The sequence below is a fragment of the Manduca sexta genome, chromosome 17 (assembly GCF_014839805.1).
Source record: "Manduca sexta isolate Smith_Timp_Sample1 chromosome 17, JHU_Msex_v1.0, whole genome shotgun sequence".
Lineage (NCBI taxonomy): Eukaryota > Metazoa > Arthropoda > Insecta > Lepidoptera > Sphingidae > Manduca > Manduca sexta.
The window spans coordinates 3030951-3053669 of record NC_051131.1 but is presented as its reverse complement, the minus strand read 5'-3'; the positions used below and the strand labels follow the sequence as shown (position 1 = coordinate 3053669).

Sequence of the window (22719 nt, the reverse complement as noted above, 5' to 3'; positions counted from 1 at the left end):
TATTGTGATGGTAATGGGCCATTGTGTGAAACAACACGATACACGCACTAATGCAATATCGGAATATTAATGAACACGGCCCCTTTTTTCTCGTTCTAAGTTAATGCAAATGAATGACGGACACGCATCTAGTCCGCAGCTTAGTAATAAACGTGAAATAAATCGGACTTTGCTTATAATTTCTTATAGTGATTTATTGTGTGATTAATCGGTTGATGTGAATATTCGTTCGGTATTAAGAAGATTCATGAGTATTCTTTTGCATTTTTATTTCATTTTATCGAGTAGCAAACGATAATCATTCTTGAGAGTGTCCTATAATCGTTTGACGAAAGTATGATAGACAAATAATAGAAAGAATGCTTGAAATTAAGCACATATGAAAATTTCTTGGTAAAGTGGTTGAATATTTAATAATGTCCGCGATAATCTACACAATATCGTCACCAGATTTTGATTTATGGTTCCGTCTGTGTGAAAGACTTTTCTCGAAATATTTTTCTGTTTCAATCATGCACTTTTTAGGACAAAATGGAACATGTGTTTATTGTATGTCAAATTTCATCTTGTGTTTATTGTATGTTTTTGCCTGGGCCCTTATTCTGTACGATAGTGTAAACGCGTAACGCGGCCGTGTTATGTTATCTTCGAGAAATGTGCGTGGAATGGTATTCTGTAAGCCAAATTTCTAGTCCTAAACATGATGCGTTGTGTTACGTGCTTGTTACACACTGTTTAAATAACGTGCGGGATAGAGAATAAGGCCCATTACTTTCACATTGCTATTAAATGAGTGTTTTATTAACATGATGTTTTGTCGACAGGGCTGTGACGGACCCGCGCGATGGCCGGCGTGTGGCTCTCAAGAAACTGCCCAACGTGTTTCAGTCACTCGTCTCCTCTAAGCGCGTCTTCCGCGAGCTCAAGATGCTCTGCTTCTTCAAACACGAGAACGTGAGTACATTTGGAATGATTTTATATGTTAGCTGACAGTGCAAGGATCGGAGGTAACGGGCTCCGAAAATAGTCTTTGTGAAAACTATGTGCTTTGGTTAAAAGCAGGGAATTTTATCAGACAAAAGCAGTTGCAATTAGAACTCAGCTATATTTTATCAGAAGTGGCATTGTTATGATAATTAACATTGTTCAAACTGTTTTGCTTATCTCTCCATATTGTGATACATTCAATTAATGATACACTAAATTAGTGCCCGTTCGTATCTGATGAACCGCAAAGAGCATTGATAAAGCTAACTCTGAACGGTAATATTAAAGCCAGATAGTACAACCATTGCCTAATGGGGGCAGTGCTCTTGAAAACATAAAAAAGTAGAATAATTAAAATGTATAAATGTTAATTAGGCACGTTCAGTGTACTGCCGCAATTAAACTTATGCCACCCACGATTACTGAGGCCAAATATTCAATTCTGTCTATAATAATTCGATTTCGTTCGGTACACATAAATTTATGTCTGAAACCTCTTTATTATGATAATAGGGTTTGGATTGTATATTATCACGAAATAATTATAATGCAGCATGCGGCTCTCATCATAATTTATTCATTTTCGCTTTGTTTTATCGATCAATGTTGTATTGTTTGCGGTTTGCGCGCATTTGTCGCTTCGCATAAACGTAGATTTGCATCGAAACGAGAAAATTGGATGCGCACTCATTGTGGCGTTGTTAATGACGTGTCAAACTGACATTCGGCAGGAGCTTAGCGCTTATCGCGCGGAGCGAGCGCACGCCGCGCCACACCGCCGCCACCGGTGCAGCGATGGGCCGCTAATGGTGCCTTTTATCTTTGCAGGTACTATCGGCGTTAGACATCCTGCAGCCGCCTAGCCTCGACTTCTTCCAGGAAATGTATCCTTTTTATCTTGAATGTTTCCAAATTAATTGAGTTGTGAACGTACGGCGGTGTTGGTTGTTTTAACGGTGCGCGGATGGCGCGTTGACCTCCGAGCATCGAGCGCGAACCACATAGCTTTGAACACACGTGAGTCGACACCTCGACGCGATAACATTTCTATTTAGAATCTACAAAACTGTTAAGCTCTAAACGGTTCGGTTTTTTTCCTGATATAATTTTATTCGAGCTCCAGCGTTATTGAGTTTCGTTCGTTTAACTGCCCGTGTTGTCTGCTTTCTATGTGTTTTCTTTTCATTTATTTCTGTTTCTAAGATTTATAACGGCGGAATATATAATTTTGCATTTAATGTATAATTGTTTTATGCGAATATTATTTTATTTTGTGCTATTACGAAGTTATGTCAATACTTTTGACACGGTCAGTTTGATTTACACATTTTTAGTTACTGATAAAAAAGTAATTGGTAATTTCACCTTTATTAAACTTGTTTCGTTATAAGTGCAAATAAGATTAACAAACATACAACAATTTAAGCAAACAAAGTCTTTACTTCCGCGGATCCAAATCTCCGATATAACACGCACCAATATTTGACTAAATCATTTTCAACATCTATTCGCCTAGCGTAAATTTCCGTCTAGCATCCAACATAACTTGCCCCATATTTTTATAATATTTCGGACATGTCTGTCCTTCAATTTCACGCTGTCCGATCGAATGACGGCGGAGTGTGATTTTGCTAAGTTTGTGAACAAAAATTTTCATCGATGTTCAATGTGGAAGCGATTTTGTGACACCGCAATAAGTCGCTTGCCGCAATTTATCCTCTTTCACCTCCGTATAAATATTCATGTGGAACAACAGACAGCTTTATGTTAACTTTTATGTCGTTTAGTCTGTTGTGATTTTTATGACGTCATGCGATCTTTACGACACTGTTTCATAAGGGACAAGGTAGTTCAGAGATGATTGATTTGGTCGTATATATTTTTCCATCTCTGAGGTTGTTAACTGGTTTTTATAAGTCATAAACGATGTTGAGATATGTGATATTTTATTTAACTATCTACTGATCAGCTAGAATATCATACGTAATAATTTACAGTTAATTTATTTATGTTAATTATTTACTAAACCAATACCTATATCAGTCGTGTCGTATTTATTACCACTATTGTTTTAAATGATAAAAGTAACATAAATGCGTACGATGTTTTCAAAAACAAAATGCAACAATACCACCTCGCCGTCTACGGCGTGAGAGTTTGATTGATTTATTTGAAATCACACATAACCGGTGAAATAAAAACGGGTTTAATCACACGCGTGTCCAAACACGGTTTACGATTTCGTATGTTATTGAATAATGACCGATAATTATATTAATAGATGTTCCAATTGATTTTAATAGCCAATATCTGAGTGGCAGATGTGTGTACATCAATTTCGATTGTGTGGTGCAATTAGTACGGTAATTTTTACTATGTACCGCCGAACGTGACTCATGCGACATTCGACCTTTCGAAACCATTTTTGGAAACGGAAGAACGATGTTTTGTTTAAAGGTCAAGCATGTGGCATCGCATTGAAATTGAGACCTATAAATGTATGAAGAATGCAAATTTTATTTGCGAATATGACCAGAAATATAATAGTATTGAAAGGTATATGTCTAACAATCATGGCGTCAAATGTGTAGTGGTAAAATCACCTTAATATCCCTCATCGGATACCGTGAGTAATTGCATGCATTTTTTATTATTAAGGGGTGTATACTAACGTTTCATTTTAAATTGTTTGGGGTTTGTGATTTAGGATGAATCATGCGCGCGCCCGATAGGCGGACAAGGGCGGCGTCAGCTGCCGGGAACACAATACCTCGGCGCTGCCCTGCAAACGATTTATTCCCCTTCAAGTTTTATTGAAAACGGAATGGCACTCGTCCGCGTCCGCTCCGACTAAAACGAGATCAAGAGTAAAAGAAAAACACTGAGTCCAGTCCAGATGTGTAGAAAGATTTACTTGTCCAATATCTGGGTGCTAAATGTTTTTCGGTAATTTAAAGACAATTGCTATAAACAGAATAAGAATTTACTACTTGTATTTACTAAGGTTATTTTTATATATTTAACTAGATTTTGCTCGCGGCTTCGCCCGCGTGACAGAATTTTCCGGGATAAAAGTCTCGCTATTATATTTTCCCGGGATAGAAAGTAGTAGCCTATAACCTTTCCAGGGTCTTAAACCAACTCCATACCAAACATAAAAATCCGTTCTGTAGATTTTGATAAAATCGATAACATACACACAGATAGAAAAGGGGACTTTGTTTTATAATATGTATAGATATAGAGGTTAATAATATAATAATATAATTAAAATAAAATTACGGATCTTTACGTTTAGTAATCATAGTCATAAGATGAATACTTTGTTACAAGGCTTATACATTCATTTGATTTTATATGAGTATATTTTATCGCTCGACATTTCGCGGAAATTTTCATTTAACGGTATACGCCTTTTATAAATACAAATTCATTTCGTTTATTCAGAAAAATTGGTATTTAACACGTATTATAAATGTAAACACGTTATTTATTTAACATTTATTTGCCGTTTTATTTGCTGGGTTTTTATATTGAATACGTCTGGTTTCATGCAAAAACCGTGTCACAGTTGTGAAAAAATGCAAGCTTTATTTACTTTTAAAATCATTTAGAAAGTGAAATGCAAATCGGTGTTTAATTTCCGTATGATATTTCTCAAAAAATACTATATATTCTTTAACACAGATTAGATGTAGGATTTCAAACAATGTAATTGAATCTTCTTTGTCTTTAATCGGAAACAAACTGCCCAGGATAAGCGATTAATTCTATAGAGTTTATGAAACTTATTAATATCACCATAAGGTGCAATCAAATTCGATGAATCCCATCACCAAGGTATGTAATATGTTGGCCAAACTTCCCCAATGCGTTGTTTACGTTAGTGGTCCGGAGCTTTCACGTCGCGCCAACAGAAATAGAACTAAGTGCTTCCGCTAAATAAAATGATCTGTCTTTCTTCGTTTATTGCGGCTATTTTTACGTAGTAATATTAATATTGTGATGATTCATCCTAGGTATGAAATGTATACGGCGTTTCCTAATTATTCATGTTAATTGAGTTTTTACTTTCAAGATAGTCTTGTCATTAATCGTTTGTATTAGTAATTAAATTATCTCTAATTTGCCTCTCTCGTGTAATTTGTGTCAGACAAGACACTGATTAAGTTATGTCATTTATAATTATAAAAAGAATTTTTATGTAAGGTCCTAAATGTATTGTCAGGTTAATTTACTAGTTTTAGATAGTTACAGCTCTGAATAGGTATATCAATAATTAGGAACAGTGTAAGTAAGTACAGCTACATCTCTCTAATAAATAAAAAGAAAAGTTTTATTGAAATAAATTTACGTGGCTTGCTACACTCATTCTTGTTAAAAAATTACAACAATAAAATTTTAAATTAATCAAATTGAATCTGGTTTCTCATTACGGTTAGAATATAAAAAAAACTAACACAAAATGCCGAATATTCTTTAGCAACAGTACGTGTATTCCACGTGTAAACCATCGTAAGCGTAGATATTCTCATCGCTATTGCGATTTTCTGAAGGCTTTCAACCAGCTTTATAAGCACACCTGCTCCCAATACTAATTTTATCCGAACTATTAAACTCATATATTTTATACTATAAGTTATTTAAACTCTGTTTGCAGGGGAATGTACAACCGCTCTTTAAAATATATTTTGCATTATATTGCTACAACTTACTATAAAAAGTAATATGATAGTGTCTAAATTCTTTTTATTACCCACATTTTGCGCGTTAGTGAATAAATTGCGGCAATTATAATGAATGCAGTAATTAGGACCCCGATACTTTTGTTACATATAAAGTAAGTTGAGAGAAATGGAAAAACTTTGCGTAATAACTCAGTGTTTGTAACAAAAAGCAAAGAGGACCGCAGTGGCTCGCTTTAAAAATATTATATTTGTAGGTTATAACAAAGCGCTTATTTGCATTACGCGACAAAGACATAATTGCCCTGAAAAACTTACTCGTTAAGTAAATTACACAAATTAGTTTAAATGAATAACGTCCAGTTTTTTTTAATGTTTGGTGAAATTTGGCAGGCATTTGGAATAGCGTGTTAGTGTTCGCGGAAATGCAGCGTGCGTCCATTTAGGTGCATTTATATTTGCATCGCATCACGAACGACGAACAAAGATGTATCCTTGGCACTCCTCGCGATGCCCAGATACGTCACAACTAACAAAACATAATTTCACACAACACCCTTTGTGGGTGCGACAACGCTCCGCCGGTTCTCCGGCTGGCGCGCCATTGTTTTTGTTCTCTTGGCCATTTCTTTTGTTTCGATGCTTGTTTCTTTTGTCCGGTGGCTATGTGTCTTTGTTCGGGGAGGGGGGTTGAGGGAGATGAAGTGGGGTACGGGAGATGGTGTTGCACTTGCGCGGTGCAGCGCCCTTGCGCGTGCGCCTCCTAATTAGTGGTTTTGCGTGGGCCGCGTGGCCCGGCGTAACCTCGCCACATGACGCAGTTCCACGCGCCGGATTCGATGCGAACATTAAACAAGAATAAAGTTATAGTATAAGGAAATGTCGCTGCCGGATGAAAAAGTGTCGCCAAAGACCGTTAGTCGTTTCCGCGAGACTTGTGTTACTATTTTTGAATCGTGTTTTGGCTTCGTGTTCAAGTAATGGACACTCTTTTTGAAGTTTTATGAATTGATAGGTACATCGTTTTCACTTTATTGAGGAAATCTCATATAGCGCATATCCGAAGGATATAATATCGCGTAATTTATACCGTATTATAGTAGTAAACTATCATCAAGGCTCTGAGTGGAATGTAACCGCTAATTAAAATAACGGACAATTTCATTGCCACAGATTATACTCAAATACCTTTATCTAAACAAATTGAATTAGGTTAAAAGACGTGCGCAATACCTGTGGCGTATAATATAACTTTATTTCGAATATACAATCTTTTTTGTAAGACAAAGCATTGAAAGACACTGAGATCTGAATACGAGTTTTCGCAAACGTATTCAAAGAAATGTACGCAACGTATGTGTGTGTGAAGTCCCCGGCGACACGGAACGTAGGCGAAGGAGAATTGATTGAAAGTCAATAGGTCGGCTCTCCTCACGCGATGTCACTTACAAAGGTTTTGAGCATCAATTTTATATTACATTATATAAAACGTAAGATATGATGCTCAGGAGAAAATCTACAGTATGCTAAGTCATTTCAATACGTATACATCTGTTCGACTCGTATTTTCTCTTCCTTAAAATGTAAACACCGGAAGTACTCATTTATTTATTTATTTATAATAAGGACAACCAGTAGTTGTTACATTATAAATAGCTCCAATAAAATATAACAGTAATAATAGGTTTAAAGCAACAACATTTTAAGGTGTCACAGCATACATTGAAAAAAAAAGAGATAACATCAGTATTAATATTAACTATACATAAACCATTAAAGCGTACTTTTTTACAAATAAAAGTAGCAACTACATTAAATTTAAATTAGTTTAAAGAAAAAGAGGATGGGGACCTTATTGTAATACAAATAAAATTACTAATTAAATAATTGAACCTTGTTGTCATTAAACATCATAAATTAAATATGAACTTGACATTCTATGACAACTTAACCCCAACACATTTTATTATTGCCCTTATTGACAACTCAGGCCTTTATAAGTGAGTTTCGGTAAATAAAGACGTCCTTTCCTTTGTTTAAATCTTTAATAAAGTGGGTCTTATAGAATAGTACTATTTAAATGATTTTGAATACTGCATAATTCCATTGTGGTCAATGTCTTCTAAATCGATATTAACATTTCCATTTGTCAATGTATCGTTTTTATCGGTGCCAATAAAACAATGGTACGCTTTTAGATTAAAATTGTAAGGCGGATGCATTAAACTGATTAGAATTGATAATGGATTGGAAAACGTGGTTTATGTGTTGAGCAATTCTCAAAGACACTGTTGGGTACACGTAAGAAAGTAACAATGTTCATAGATTTTAGATGAATCAATAATTAATCACTACGAATTTTATTTATAAAATCTCTTTTACAAAATGTAGAAGTACATTACAAATCATGCCTAGTAGTTAATTTCGAGCACTGTATAAAGTAACATTCCGTGTTAGTTTTAAACTGAGCGTATTACTGTACCAAAGATAAATTCGCCACACGCTCGCGAGTAGATTAATTTTCTTAAAGCACACGCTCCTTCGTAAATTCGTAAATGGCACAGGAAATTACGGCACTTTTGTCTGTAATAATTCACCATTACATAACAGGGCTGCGTGGAGATACGTCTCGCGTCGTTCCTCCCGCGGTCTGTGAGAAATTGTCGCGTTTTCCGTCGATCATTTTTATTGACAGCACGAGACGGTCTGCAGTCGTCATTCTCCGCCGTGATTCACACGCGCCACTCGCAATATCTTTATGATGGAACATTGGCGCGTGACGTCAAACGTCCCAAGTATCCTTGCCGTTCCGTGTCGGTGTACCACTGTCATTGCTTTGTGTTCCCCTTTGCAGTTCGGGAGCGAAAGTTTAAAATTAGACGTTAGCCCTTTTATTTTTGCGTGAGTCGTCAATGAACTTTGAATGCTTTAAATTATAAAAAAATATGAATATTGGATAGTTTTTTAGTACGTCAGAAGATGAATAAATATTAGCCTTAGTTTTCTTCTCGTCTGTCGATATTGATTCTACTTCATAGAATATTATGGTTTCATAAAGGACTCTGTGAATCTTTCAGTCTGAACTTATACATTATTTATAATCTATATTATGATAGACGTATTGAAACACCCAGATTAACACTGTTGAATATTAATACGGCGTGCGGAGGACGTCTTATGTCGTCATGAAAACCGCTCCATTCACCTGCTTTGTATACGTTTATTGAGGTCAATTCTGTGAAACGGTAACTTTGGTTTTAGATAAATATTATATTGCTTGTGATATCCGGTTAGTTAATGTGTCTGAAATGTTTAAACTAGTGGTCGTCCAGTGGTCGAAATTCGCATATGCATACATTTTATTTTTCTGCACTCCTATGTGAACTATAATTATGCCAAATCTCACCTCTCCGTGCGCGCAACATGTTTAAAAAGGGGTATACAGTTTTTCTTCAAGTATTAATATGGTTTCTTTTGGTAATCCAGTACTTTTAGGTTATAAAAACTATATTATTTTTCTGAGGGATGCCAGGATTTTTTATCGTACGTTATTGCATACCGTCACGTCTGTTTCTCCAAGGGCTAGGTGGGGGTGCATCGAAAGCACCTATAGCTAAGTAACGATATTTCTTTTCCATTATATCGAAGGAGGCGAGGTTGCCGCCAGTTGAGTTCATTTTCAATCGCGAGTAAATCAGGTGTGTTTCGCCGATCGAGAAATTCCAACGGAAAGAAATTATCGGATAGTTTATTTCTAACTATATGGATACGTTAGTTTCAGTAGTGTACTACCCTCCTTATTCCATTGAATACGGTTAGACACATTCACAGGCCTCTACACGCGAATTACCTATTCGCCCGATCAGAATTTCCATTAGAAAATCTCGACATGTGTACAGTCGTTTACAGTTAACTTTACTCGCACAGGCTAGGTGTAGTTCGTGTTTTTGCGCAAATCCGCACACGCGTGGGATTATAACATTATATGTATGAAGTTGTATGTGCAATTTATAACAGCTCTAGGAAGTTGGCAGTGCTTTCAGCGTGTAATGTGTCGTCCGTCTATGTCGCCGGTACAGTCGCGGACATAAATACTTGATGCTGACAAGGGTCCTTAAAATATGAACGCTAGCACTTTTATGCGTTCCATGATGCTTTTACTTTGATATAAATTTTGTTGTATTGCACATAAAACTGATTTTGATATTGCAATTGCGTGGCTATTAGACTGTTAATTTTCTCCCGAAATACATCTTTGATAATAATGTCAATATTCTTTGTTAATAGATGGATGACCTTTGTGATAAAGTTATAGTAAATGTGATGGATTGTCGAAACTTATTTGATTTGAGTGTGTCAGAATGTGTTATAGTTTATTATTACGTTATCAAAAGGTAGCCGTTGATAATAGCGCAAATATAATAAATCGCCATGTTTTATATAAGAGCCTTCTTTGTTGCTCAATAATGCCGTAACTATAGAACCTATTGAAACAAAACTTTGTACAAGGTTATTGAACATAACTATGTAGGAGTTTGATATTAAATTATTTCTAAGGTAAGTTGTTTACTTAGTGTACTATTTCTTTGTTTTTGTATAATGTCAGAAGGGCTTTATAAGCGATATAGATTACTTAGTTTACATAGAACTTATTGGTTCTAGTAATAATATATAGTTTCTCTCTCTTGTAATTTTTGCTGTACCCGACCAGTTCCACGATAATGTACCATACTACATTATTAAAAGTCACACTTTTTTACTAATGATAATGGAGTGCAAAAATTGGTATTAATATAATGTTTGGTTTAGAAAAGTATCGTCATCCTTTTGTTCATTTGACGGCCTTAATAAAAATGTTGTGTGATGTTTGAAATTTATCTTCCTTGTTATTCCATTTATCTTGAGATATTTTGATTTATTCGAATGAATCGCAGTGACAATTCTGGAAGTACATAAAGTTATTTAATGATTCAAGTTAAATTAACGGACAAAAAAGGCAATTGTTTATTATATTACATTTTTATACAGTGATCTCGCCCGTACAGTATATTTTCGAAGTTCGCCAAACACTTCTCGAGGGAAATTGAATGTATACTCATTTGATTTTCATCATCCTATAGAAAAACAAATAAAGTGACCACGTTTCAAAACATAGTAATGTCACTAACCATATATAAATTGACACCATGTATAAGTGAATTACCTCAACCAAAATTTAACAAAATTGTGTAAGATGTTACGTTGCTATGTTCTATATTTGCTCGTCAACGCGCAGTTTTGTTGTCAAGAGGCCTTGTCGAATATGTAGCGGGGAGCATGTTAAATACATTTCTACTCACATTATTTCTACGTAAGGACACCTTACGTGCCGATGTTTACCGTTACACTTTGCCTTATTAGCATCCCGTACAAGTTCCATAGAATGTTTTAAAAAAATATCTTTGCCAAATCTATTTAGTTCGACCGTATCATTGCTTCTGGTTAATATGTATGTTTGGAGCTTATCGAATTATACGAGAAGTTAGTGTTCATATGTTCTTGAAAGATTTAAAGCCATGTAGTTTCAAAAACGAATGTACAAATTTTGAATATAATAAATGGGTAATATTTAGAATTTAGGAGATCACACACATAAAAGACGATTTAAGGGTCATATATGTGCCTGTATAAGTCCACTTTTATAAAACTCTAATTATACTTTCCGTAGCAAAGTTTGTGAATCATTACCATACATCTACGCGGCGAGTAATATAAATTCGATTCGAATATGCATAGCTTTTCACACGGCCATACGTGAATCCGGTCGGCATTCAAGAATTTATTGCGCTTACGAGATAACAGCTTATGGTGTCACCGACGGTCCCCTGGCCGCCATTACGCTCCGCCGGTCCGCTTTAATTACCGTCGATCGATACCCCGGACCCATATGCCGCCTATAATGCTCAGATTAGCTGTGTATTCATTAAAAATTCATCACAACCAAATCAGACATAAGCAGCATTTCCAGCGTTAATTTCGTCGCGTCGCCTATTTCGAATGACCCGATTGAGTTGCCCGCTCCTAATCAATTGCTAGTGCGGATTGTTGTCCGATTCCCGGATAACAGCTGTCTCGTTTATGTTGTTTACGTTCCAAAATGTGTTGTAAAAGCGGATTTGTTCGCGCAAATTATGTTCCACGTTTGTGTTCGCGTAGTTTTGTATAACTTAGTTCTTTGTTCGACCTAGTTAATTAGTGTCTTTATTCCATGTTTTTTTAGTATCATAAAAACGAATCAGTATCCAGTAGTTTTGTATAAGATTTCATCAGTCGTTTTTCGTACAAAATTACGCATCGGAGAATTGATAAAATTAAATATATAAGCGTAGACATGGGTAAGAGTAGATGTAACGCTTTTATTGAGATGAAACGGTAATTTTGTTTGCTACCGGGCGAGCCAGGCTCTCAGGACCCATAGTATTAGGTAGACAGGTAATATAATTTCAGTTCGCTCCACAAACTTCTGCCAAAACTCTGATCTCGTTTAGATAGCCCGAAACGACTTGGCTTCCATGTTTGCTACAACTAAAATTAAGTAAATTAGAATTAGTGTTTGTAGAGCTTACGTTATCGATCGACGATATTTAATTGCAACTAGTGAATGGCTTTTTGCGACATTTATAACACAATTAAGATAAAACGAGACGCTGAGTCTTTGTTTTTCTGTTGAACCGCGCCTGGATGCAAATCCTGTTTGTTTTTTTCCGTTTGTAAGTTCTAAGTGTATTAGACTAGGGTGCTTTTTATACATACCATTTACAAATCTGTATTCATTGGTTTAGAGAATAGATGCCTACATTGTTGTACATTGTGTTGGTAATGGATTAAATCCCTTTCACCCTTTTACCTAAATAGGATATATAAAGGTTAAATTGGAGAGCTAAATTTACTTTCAACTTCGCTAAAACATTATAGGATTGTTTTAACACACATTAAATATTTTAGGAATACTAAATTGAATATTCCCAATCGATACAAAAGCACCAACGTACACTAATATCACTCCACAAAAGAATATTTGGAATTCATTTCCACGTTCGTAGTTTGTAATGTAAGTGCGCAGGAAGGAGCGAAGGCACCTAATCAAATAAATGCCGGCCGACCGTTTGTATTCCTATAAGTACCGATATAAAAGGAAAGTTGGTTCGTCCAAATGGTATTTGTTGTGAGTCGATCTGGTCGGATTCGGCGGCCAGGGTGATCAATGCACGCGGTTTATGTTTATGGAGTATCGAAGCACGCCAGGGTATTTACCTAACGCAATATTAAACGGTTTTGAAAACGCTCTATATAAGTTCACGGATTTGAGATGAGGAGCAAGCATTCGTCTGATGTCGTAAAAAATCTACACTGCGCAGTTGTAAAAGTTGAGTATAATTTGATGTCAACCGAGTTTATTGTAAAGTTAATATGTTTACTGTTAAAAGGAAGAATACACAGCTATAGAATATACGGAATCGGATAAAGAAATTATCATAGACGATTTTTATCACCATTAGACTTTATATTCATTTGTCTAGTGGCAACTTACATTAATTGTAATGTAATTGTAGTCTCCATATAGCGAATGAAATCAACAATGAGAGCTATTCGGATTTCGTTAGAATTGTACTATGCCTCATGGAATTACATGTATCATTAATTGTAACTACAATATTTAAGTATATAGTTGTCTAATGGCTAAAACATAACATAAATATCTAATTAGTCTCAAACAGCTATTGGTCGCTTATAAAATCCATCAATCATCCAATAGTCCACAACATTGATACCGATTCGAGACATTGTAAGTGCTCTATCGAAGCACAATGGACAATGAGAAATGCCAACAGAGGCATTTTAAAAATGACGTTATAACATAACTCCGAGGCCTTAGCGAACGATAAACCTTGGATTTATTTACTGCCCGCTTGAGGCAGAAGAATCTCACCATACACACAACTTTTATGATATTTCCACGACTTCATTAAACGTTCCAATGATATGACCAAGCGTAACGACTTTGCAACAATATTACCTGTGTACTTTGTACTGGAACAAGGGCGGAATGTGAATTTTAATATGACCGCTGATAGTAAATTTGTTACGAGGGGATTAGATTTTAAAAGGGTTTCGGAAACTTTGTTGTGCAATAAAAACATAATTACATTTTAATATTGTCGTAAAATTAATACGATAATTGCGTTCTCCTGAATGGAGCTTGTAAATGGAGGGGAACTCTCTATTTTTCGACGCGTCGAATTTACCCTGCTTTATGGGAAATATGTAACAAGCTTACTAAAATTGAACGCCAAATAATGTCCAAATTTTCTAACAAATCCGCATCCATTGCACGAATATTGCCGTTTAAACTAATTAGCGATAATTGTCAAATAAATGTTGCCTCACCGAACGCCGAACATTATGAGATGTGAACACGTCGCGCGCAGCCCCGGGGTTAAAATACCATAATAGGTTTAAAACCATTGAATCCATAAATATAAAGTAACATTCGGGCACAGTACCCGTGGTTCAGTACGCAGGCTGTTGAGATAGGGCGAGGATCGACCCTTCCCGCGTTCCCGTTAATGTATTCTGGCAATTTTGCCGCCGCCGCCGCCCCCTCCCGCCTCCCGCGCCGCTCCCGGGAACTTGAGCCCGGCCCGGCCCTAGATTAGTAGCCGTCCGTTTATCATTACTTTTTGTTACTTATCTTGTCGGAGCATCCGTTACGTTTCGACTGTTCCAGGTCCTTTTGCATGCCTGGCTACCTGGGCGTTACGCTGGCCGCGTGTAGGTCTTGGATTATGCAAATTAAATTTATTCATTTACCCGTGTGATGTAGTTTTTGTTTTTATGTGGGCACCGCAAAGTGACGCCATTGTAACTGATGGTAAGTGGTGTGAGGTCTAATAGAAGGTTGACTGACGAGAGATGATTACCCCTCGACAGTCGACACAATTACGCCGGCCTGTTGGAGCCGGTTATACACAGGCTGATTTCGGAACGCGACACACTTACGTGGGCCACTGTTGAGGTTTTAACACTTTGTGTACGGTGGTCGCTATCCGGTCGGATATTAAATAAGTAATATATCCTACTACCAGTAAATGATAATCAGATTTAGGCGGAATATGTTTAATATGGATACAAATTTAAATGTTACAGTACTTGGTTCTAAATGGGCATCTACGAAATAATTAGTTTGAAATATTTTCCACTAGTTTACATATTAAAACTCTTTAATTTTTTCACGGCTGTCTACCATGCCGTAATAACATAAAATGTTTTTATACAGTTTTTAGTACAAGTTACAACTCCTGGAGAGATACGCCATGTGTGGCCCAAAGCGGAAAAATTTGTATAGCTTGGTTTACAGTATTCACACAACGTTGCCTTAATGCGGGGCGGTTTAACTACTGCCGACTGTTTTATATTTTATTTTTGAACTAAACATAGGCGGTAAAAATACACCTTGGATTCTAGTAGAATGTCTCGGTGGTGTAGTTGTATTACGGTACGACTGCAGTTTGAGATAGACAGGTCTAAGGTTCGATCCACGGGTCGGGTAATATTGGGTTTTCATATTCAGTATAAACGCTGAGTCTGGTATTTGTGACCGATGGCGATATTCTCACCCCCTATCACATCATGGAATGGAACACACACGACGAAAAATTGGTGTTCTAGTAGCATTTCTACCGTCCTCTTCGGGAAGTTTTGTTTAGATGGTTGTAATTTGCTCTAAGTACAATGATATGTCAAGTTTACGATCAGCCATTATTAATTGACGAAAAATAATAACAGTAATAAAGATGTTGATATGAAAGAAATACTGAAGAAACGGCACGATTGAGAAATTTGTAAAATCTTTATTACCAGCCAGATTTTATCATAACAATGGGTATGGTTTGACTGGTTAACTTTTATATTGAGCAATTCGGTACAGTTGTCTGAGAATGTTAAGTTTTTCAATTATGAAAGTAAACGCCAGCGCCGGGAGATTTGTGCACAATTTCACCGGGCCTTCTCGCAAACGGCAGCGAATTTCTCCATCAAAACGCTTTTATGTTTTCACGACATGGAATTAATAAACGGTCTTTCACTTATGTATTCGTTAATACTAATCATTTCTATGATTTCTTATGTTTACGCGAATATTAGTAGAAAAATATGTATTTGAATGATTAAATTATTTTTTTCAAATACTTTTTTTTTATCTAGAGTAAATCGAATTATTGTATCAAGAACAATATAAAAAAAACACATTAACAATCCACGTAAAAACATAAACGTTGAAATATTTTCATAAAACTTACATTGTAATTTAAAATAAGCAAAAAAAAATTTTAGGTTTGATACAATAAATAAAAAAGTTTGTTACTTTCAGTTTAAGTCAGGTCACGAAAACAAATTATAGATTCGGTTTGCACATTATCAACGCTTCGATGGCTCACCCCAAATTAATAACTGGGAATATCATTCGAGAATATTCGAGACGCTAAATCTAAGGACTTGAGGATTATATCGATGACGAATGAAACGGGATAGACAGGTGAAATTGAACAAGTTAAAGAGGCGATAGCCTAGTTGGTTGTGGAACGGACTGCCGAGACGAATTGTCCGCAGGTTCAAATCCCAAGGGCACACACCTCTGACTTTTCTAAAATTGTTTGTTTTTTTGTGCATTATCGCTTGCTTTAACGGTTCGAGGGTGGCCGGCCGTTAGCCGTGGCGAACAGTGGGACGGTATATAATACAGGGCTGATATTATTATTATATAGGTGAAATCGCTTTTAAAATTAAATTAATTCCATTGCCATTTAAGATAGGTATACTTAATGGTTCTTTTATTTTGTGAAAAACTTCATTTAATGAGTTTTGTATATTTAATTGGATTTGAACCTTGTGAATAGAAATAATAAGGTTGTACATAAATTAGGTTTAAATCGTTATAACCGCAATACAGTTAGTTATATTGGAAACAAGGGAAAAGTTTCATGGTATTATTGGTAAATTATTCACATTTAGGATGTTTTGCTAAATGTTGCTTTGTACTTTAAACATACTGCGTAATGTTATGCACATAAACGTTCTTCCAAAAAAACTGATAATGCGTTATTCTATTGATATGTTTCATCAGTATTATTTATATCCGTATATCCGCATAAAATTGGATCAATAATATAAAACTTCCTTGTATCGGCTGCTAGGGACGTTCCATATTGTAAATATTCTGTTGTATTTTTTAATCGATTTATTGAAGAGTTCAAATTAATTTCGTGATATTAGTCATGGTTGGATGTGTAGGTATAGTGAGATGTGGCTACTTCATCGAATGATGTAATTTATTCCTAGATGTAACTGACTTCAGAATTTTTGAATCTATTATAAATATATTTTCTCTTATGATAGATTCATAAAAAAAAAACTCTTCTTAATATTTAGCAATCAGAGATTATAATAAGTAATCTTATTTAATTACTATCGCATTGCCAATAATTATACGGCGGTTGCCTTTTTCTACATGAAACGGAGAGTTAGTTAGGTTAGGTCTCATTTCATTTCTCCGAGAATGCCTATGGCATTAAGCCCGCCTGTATACATTTGTATATTAAGTGCAATAAATAAAAAAATAAATATAACGTCTATTTTACTCACACTGGTGACTATTTCGCCGTAAATAGTCTTTGGATGTAGGCACATATAGCCATGATGTGTCAAATGATACTTGGCCACTTAACCGCCCAAATTATCTCAAACTGTTTGGACAGTCTGTATTCGTCAAGTCTGAGTAAACTATATTTTTGTTTGCGACACAGCTTACACTTTAAACGTTCATACCGTAAAAGTAATTCTTAGTACAAGCGCGTGTTCCTCAAAACTATGATCCTATATAATACGTAACATATTTTGTATAAAAATGATTGTGGAATGCAATAAAATGTGAATTTGAATCTTTTAAGTTCAAGTCCGTCTTCTTCTTTTAAAAATGACTCCACCGTTTCATCAGTCATTTTGGCAAAATCGAGTGGGTAGGAGTTCAAAATATTGATATAAGTTTAGAAGTTCAAGTTCATTCAGCGATATTTTTAATGTCAAAGCATCATTAAAGCAGTAGACATAAATAACGATAATAGAAACAGGAAGCGTCGTATGAGACATTCACTACGATTCTTTAAGTGCTAGACAATCTATGAAGTGTAATCGTACAGACTGCGAACAAATACTTGTAGGTTGCGCAAATATTTATTCCCAGCCGGAACGGACTTCTTGGTGCAAACAAAACATTACTGCCAACATCGATGCCATTTAACTTCAAAGTCACTTGGGAAATAATTACATACTTGAAAAAAGTAGGCAAGAAAAGTATGCAAATGGACTTTGTTATAAGAAAACGGGTCTGGTATTTTGTAAGTACGTTTATAGCGAAGAGGTCCGGTTATAATTCTTTACTCTTAAGGACCAACATATAAATTATATATTAGCCATTATTCACGGCACTTATCTTGCCGGAATCAACCAGTCTCTTCTGCAAATACGTGACTAAGGCGTCTGCAGGCCATTCGGGAATTACGTTTAAGAGAACGCGGACGCCGAGATTTTATAAAACGCGTAGAACATTATTTTAAAAAATGCGCAAAACGCATTTGCGATGGTGGAAGTAAACTTCGAGTTTTAGTTCTTATAGTTTCGCGTTCATGTTCCTTTTTCGCGAGATTAGAATTTGTTAACTTACCGTTTGTTTCTCTAGAGGTTCGTTTTCTTTAAACTGTAGTTATTATTGTTGCTGATGTTTTTTATCATCTAACTATATACTAATATATAAAGCTAAAGATTTGTTTGACCGCGCTAAACTCGGGACCTAGTAAACCGATTTAGATTTAATAATAGCAAGCTATATCACTTCTGAGTGCTATAGGCTACTTTTTATCCCGGAAAACTTTAACACGTAGACGGAGTCGCAGACAAAAGCTAATGTTAATATAAAATTGTTCCAATTCAGTACTACGCAAGTCGTATTTCACACTTATGAGTTTTCCTTTGAAGCGAATCGCGCGCCTTCTGTGTGGCACATTTCGGTATATTTAAGTCGAACGCGCGAGGCCCATGAAGTGAAGGCACTTGGCACGAGGTGGCCGAAGGGTTTCTTGGCTCAGGGGCTCGAGACTGCTGGCGTGGGTCCTTGTGTCCCGCTCCGCCAGTCTCGATGACGGCTTGGAACCTTGCCCGATACGCTTTAGATAAACTTTACCGTATTGCGGCTGCCGAATTAGTTCTTTTTTTGTGCTCTTAGTTATAAACTTCGGATTTGCGTTTCATTGTTTAATGGACAAGTGTGTTATTTAACAACTGCTTGTTTATCGTCGGTATTAAGTAACATAGTATAATGACTAGCCCTCTTAGGCATTCATAATTTTCAAAGATATTTCGTTCATATTATAACCAAAATCTCCCGGTGCGTCTATCTGAACGTGATAAACTTAAAAACTACCGAACGGATTTTTATGAAATTTGGCATGGAGATAGTTTAAGACCATGAGAAGGACATACGTTACTTTTTATCTCAAAAACACTCATGCGATCGAAGCCGCGAGCAAAAGCTAGTCAACAGATAAATTAAATAGTTTATCGCAATGCCACCGACAGAAATCTCTTCATTATTTACGGTTTATCGTATGATACGCCTAACTGTCTCGTTACTGATGCAAATATTGACAAAGTCAAGCGCTTGGGCCAGTGATTTGAATCGCATTTATGGATATGTGTAGGTACTAGGATTATAAGAGCTATCCATTTAGATCGATAAAAGGTATTTAACGCTTGACTCGTTATAGTAGATTTACTCTCATTCAATAATGAAATCATAAGTCGGTAAGTCAAATTTGAAACGTTAAGCGGGATATTTCATCGTAGGCCTGGCGCGGTTGTGGCACGCGGGATTATTGCGGCTTGACAAAGTTCGATGTATAAGTCGGATGTATAATACGTGGCTCATATTTGCTCGTGTTTGCTAACGGTTGAAAGCAATTTTCTCGTTTACGTATCTGAATTTTGTGGCGTGTTTGTACGAAATCAAACCAAATATGTGTTGGAATACAATGCCTTGATATGATTTTTGTTATTAGCAGTATAAAGACGTTTTACGAGAGATCCTCATATCTCAATTGTGGTCTGGAAAATGGAATACAATGTTAAATAACCGTAATGAAAATTAGACTTGAAATATTTCGAAACATTGAACCGTACTTTGTCAGATGGCGAAGTTCTTTGACGAACATTTGGGAAATTGTTATCGTCCTTTGAATATTTAGAGTTGGAGTATAAGATGTTTGTTGTAGACTTCCAAATTACTTTTATGCGTATTCAGGGAGAGGGCGTGGAGAAATTTCTCGAGCGGATCGCCATGTTGGAGCAATGGTAATCTTATTCTGTGCCATTCGTGAAAGTTTCCACTGAAAACTTTTAAGGTCAAGTGTGCCAAGCTTTCTCATCACATTATAGAAGTTTCCTAATGTTTATAACAGTAAATGCGATCCGGAATGTAAGGTTTCTCTTTCTCCAGTAATTTTCATTGTGTAGATTAGCATCCTGCGGAAAATGCCGTAGCGAGAGAAATAAAGAAAGGCAAACGGAAATTTGCCCGGCTGGTCGATCGACGCCGTCGCGAGCCGCCGCGCCGTCAGTCGCTTCCAGCCGACCCGCTGCCTCCCGCTGACTAATAGCCCTCACTCGACAATCTGCTACAAACTTTGCTTATTATCACTCACTGTGCGTTTCTGTCCTTTAGTTGATCACTGGCTAGTGGTGAAGGGTCTAATTGTCCGAAATATCATCATTATCATATAAATTATGTCGCGATTATCATAATAATCGCGACATAATTTATAAGTACTAATAGTGCATCAGGTATTATATATTATTATGTTTATGGCTGATTTGACATCCGTACGTTAAGTATATTAGGTGGCTACTGAAAACCAGTGCCAGTTGTTTCTCATAACACAGTTTATGCTGGGGTGGCCATCTAGTTGTCGCGGTTGGGACATAGAAATTGTTTATATGTATGTATGTATGTATACATCACGTGTACCGCAACAATAAATTATTCTTTCTTTCTTTCTTTCTAATATACATAAATGCGGACTGGCAGTCGTATATTGATAATTAAATTTTACACAAATTACGGAAGAGAAGCTTGCTGGAATCGGGTTATATTGACCCTTCCTCATTCACTAGCTCTCTATACATGTAATTCCTGACAAATATATCTAAAAATTACATTACTCTATAGTCACTTGTCTTCTACTAATATCGATCAATTAGTTTTATGATAGCTATAAAACGAAATTGTCTCTTAATTTTGCTGCTTTATTGATCACGCGATGGGAGCAGCAACATTCCATTTAGAAGTAATAAATATTATAACAATAACAAGTGACTTTGTTAGTATATCGGTATTGAAATAAATCATACAGTTTAAGTCAACTAAAGCTGCCATGCCGTGCATGACTAACATTTTTGAGGGAGTTAGGCAAAACCTAGCTAATTCAAAGCGTGTTAGGAATTTACATAGCGTTGCGGGACTGTGGTGTTTAAGAGCGGTAATAACTGTAAATAAAATTCCTAGGGCAAAACTTACCTAATATGATGTGAACTAGTTGAAAACTTTAGATAATATGTGGTCACTAAGTGGACAGACTCAGGTCTCTCGGAAACTTCAAGGTCCCTATTTTATGGCCCTTTGCCCAGCAAAAAGATACGCTAACCGTATTTCAGAAGGTGTATATTGAAAATTTATGACATGGCAAAAGAAATTATACCTCATGTTACTGCAATATGTTCTCTTTACTTTGGTTGATGAAACTTTTTCTAATGCTAATATTGTTTCAGTGATTTTATAATGAAAATGCTACTAAAATTTATGATTCGGTACATCTTCTAAAGTATATGTAATTTAAATTTCCAACCAACACGTAGATATTTTGATAAAGCACATTTTGGTAGTTTATAATTTTCAAAAGTACCTAAAATTTATTTTGTAAAGAAATTATTCTAAATATTTGAATATAATTGTAGAACGAATTGCTCAAGGCCGTTTGTTCAGGGAGAGGCCTTAACTACGTAATAATAAAAGGTAGAATACTGATAATTTCCATAACCATGTTCTAAAACGAATAAATTTATAGATCGGACATTATTTAAAGCTGATATATATAATGGAATCTAAATATTTCCTTTATCTTTATTTGTAGAACACGTATCGAAGAACAGAAATCGAATTACTGTTCTCTAAGATTATGAACTCATAACATAGAATCCCATTCTAACTTTATCTAAACTATATGTATCCGGCAAGCAAAAATAAATAATCGCGGTTTACCTCAAACGAACGGCATAATCCGTCCGCGTGCTCGGGGAGGCTGGGCGAGCATCTCCGGTAAGCCGCGATTCATCAACGTCGCCCCGCGCTCCCCCGCGCTCTCTCGCCCGCACTTACCGACATTTTTTAATATTCATTCAATATTTTCTTGATAGAGTTGTTTTTGCTTTAATTATTTAATCAGGTCAAAATAATTCTTGGTATTTTTGTATCGAGCAGAATATATGGAAGTGGTTTTGTGTATTGCAAAAAGTGGGTGCAGGTAGGCGTAAGTGTGTGCGTGTTTGTTTACGCAATGAAGATCTCTTTGGAGTTTATTACGCATTTCGAATTTATGATTTTTGGTACATAATTAATGAGTTTGTCATTTAATTCAATAGTGTATAAATGTATAAAAATCTTATTTGAGAAGTAAGTTACGAAAGTAGCTTAGTTACTAAAATGTATAAGGCAAAATATGTATAAAATTTGCACCACAACACGTAGAATATAGCAAACCTATTTTTGTTGTTATCGCACGCAATATTATATTTATAGAAAACAATGGTATCCTGGCTGCGGCGGGCAGTAGATTATCGTGCCATTGGTACGCTTTATCGTTAAAAATATATTACGATATCAAAGTCACGCAGTTATTCCCTTTAT

At 35.9% G+C, this 22719-nt stretch overlaps 1 protein-coding gene across 4 annotated transcripts in view; it reads left to right on the top strand.

The window, feature by feature from the left end:
- Nucleotides 1-22719, top strand: part of LOC115443115 (serine/threonine-protein kinase NLK) — a 128378-nt gene that overhangs the window by 71527 nt on the left and 34132 nt on the right. For all 4 annotated transcript variants that reach the window (XR_003938581.2, XR_005112502.1, XM_030168388.2 and 1 more), the window contains exons 2-3: nucleotides 825-954; nucleotides 1816-1871. Coding sequence is in view for 2 of the 4 variants with exons in the window: in XM_030168388.2 (XP_030024248.1) it covers nucleotides 825-954; nucleotides 1816-1871 (186 nt within the window). In the remaining 2 variants the exon portion in view is untranslated. The remainder of the gene's footprint in view (nucleotides 1-824; nucleotides 955-1815; nucleotides 1872-22719) is intronic.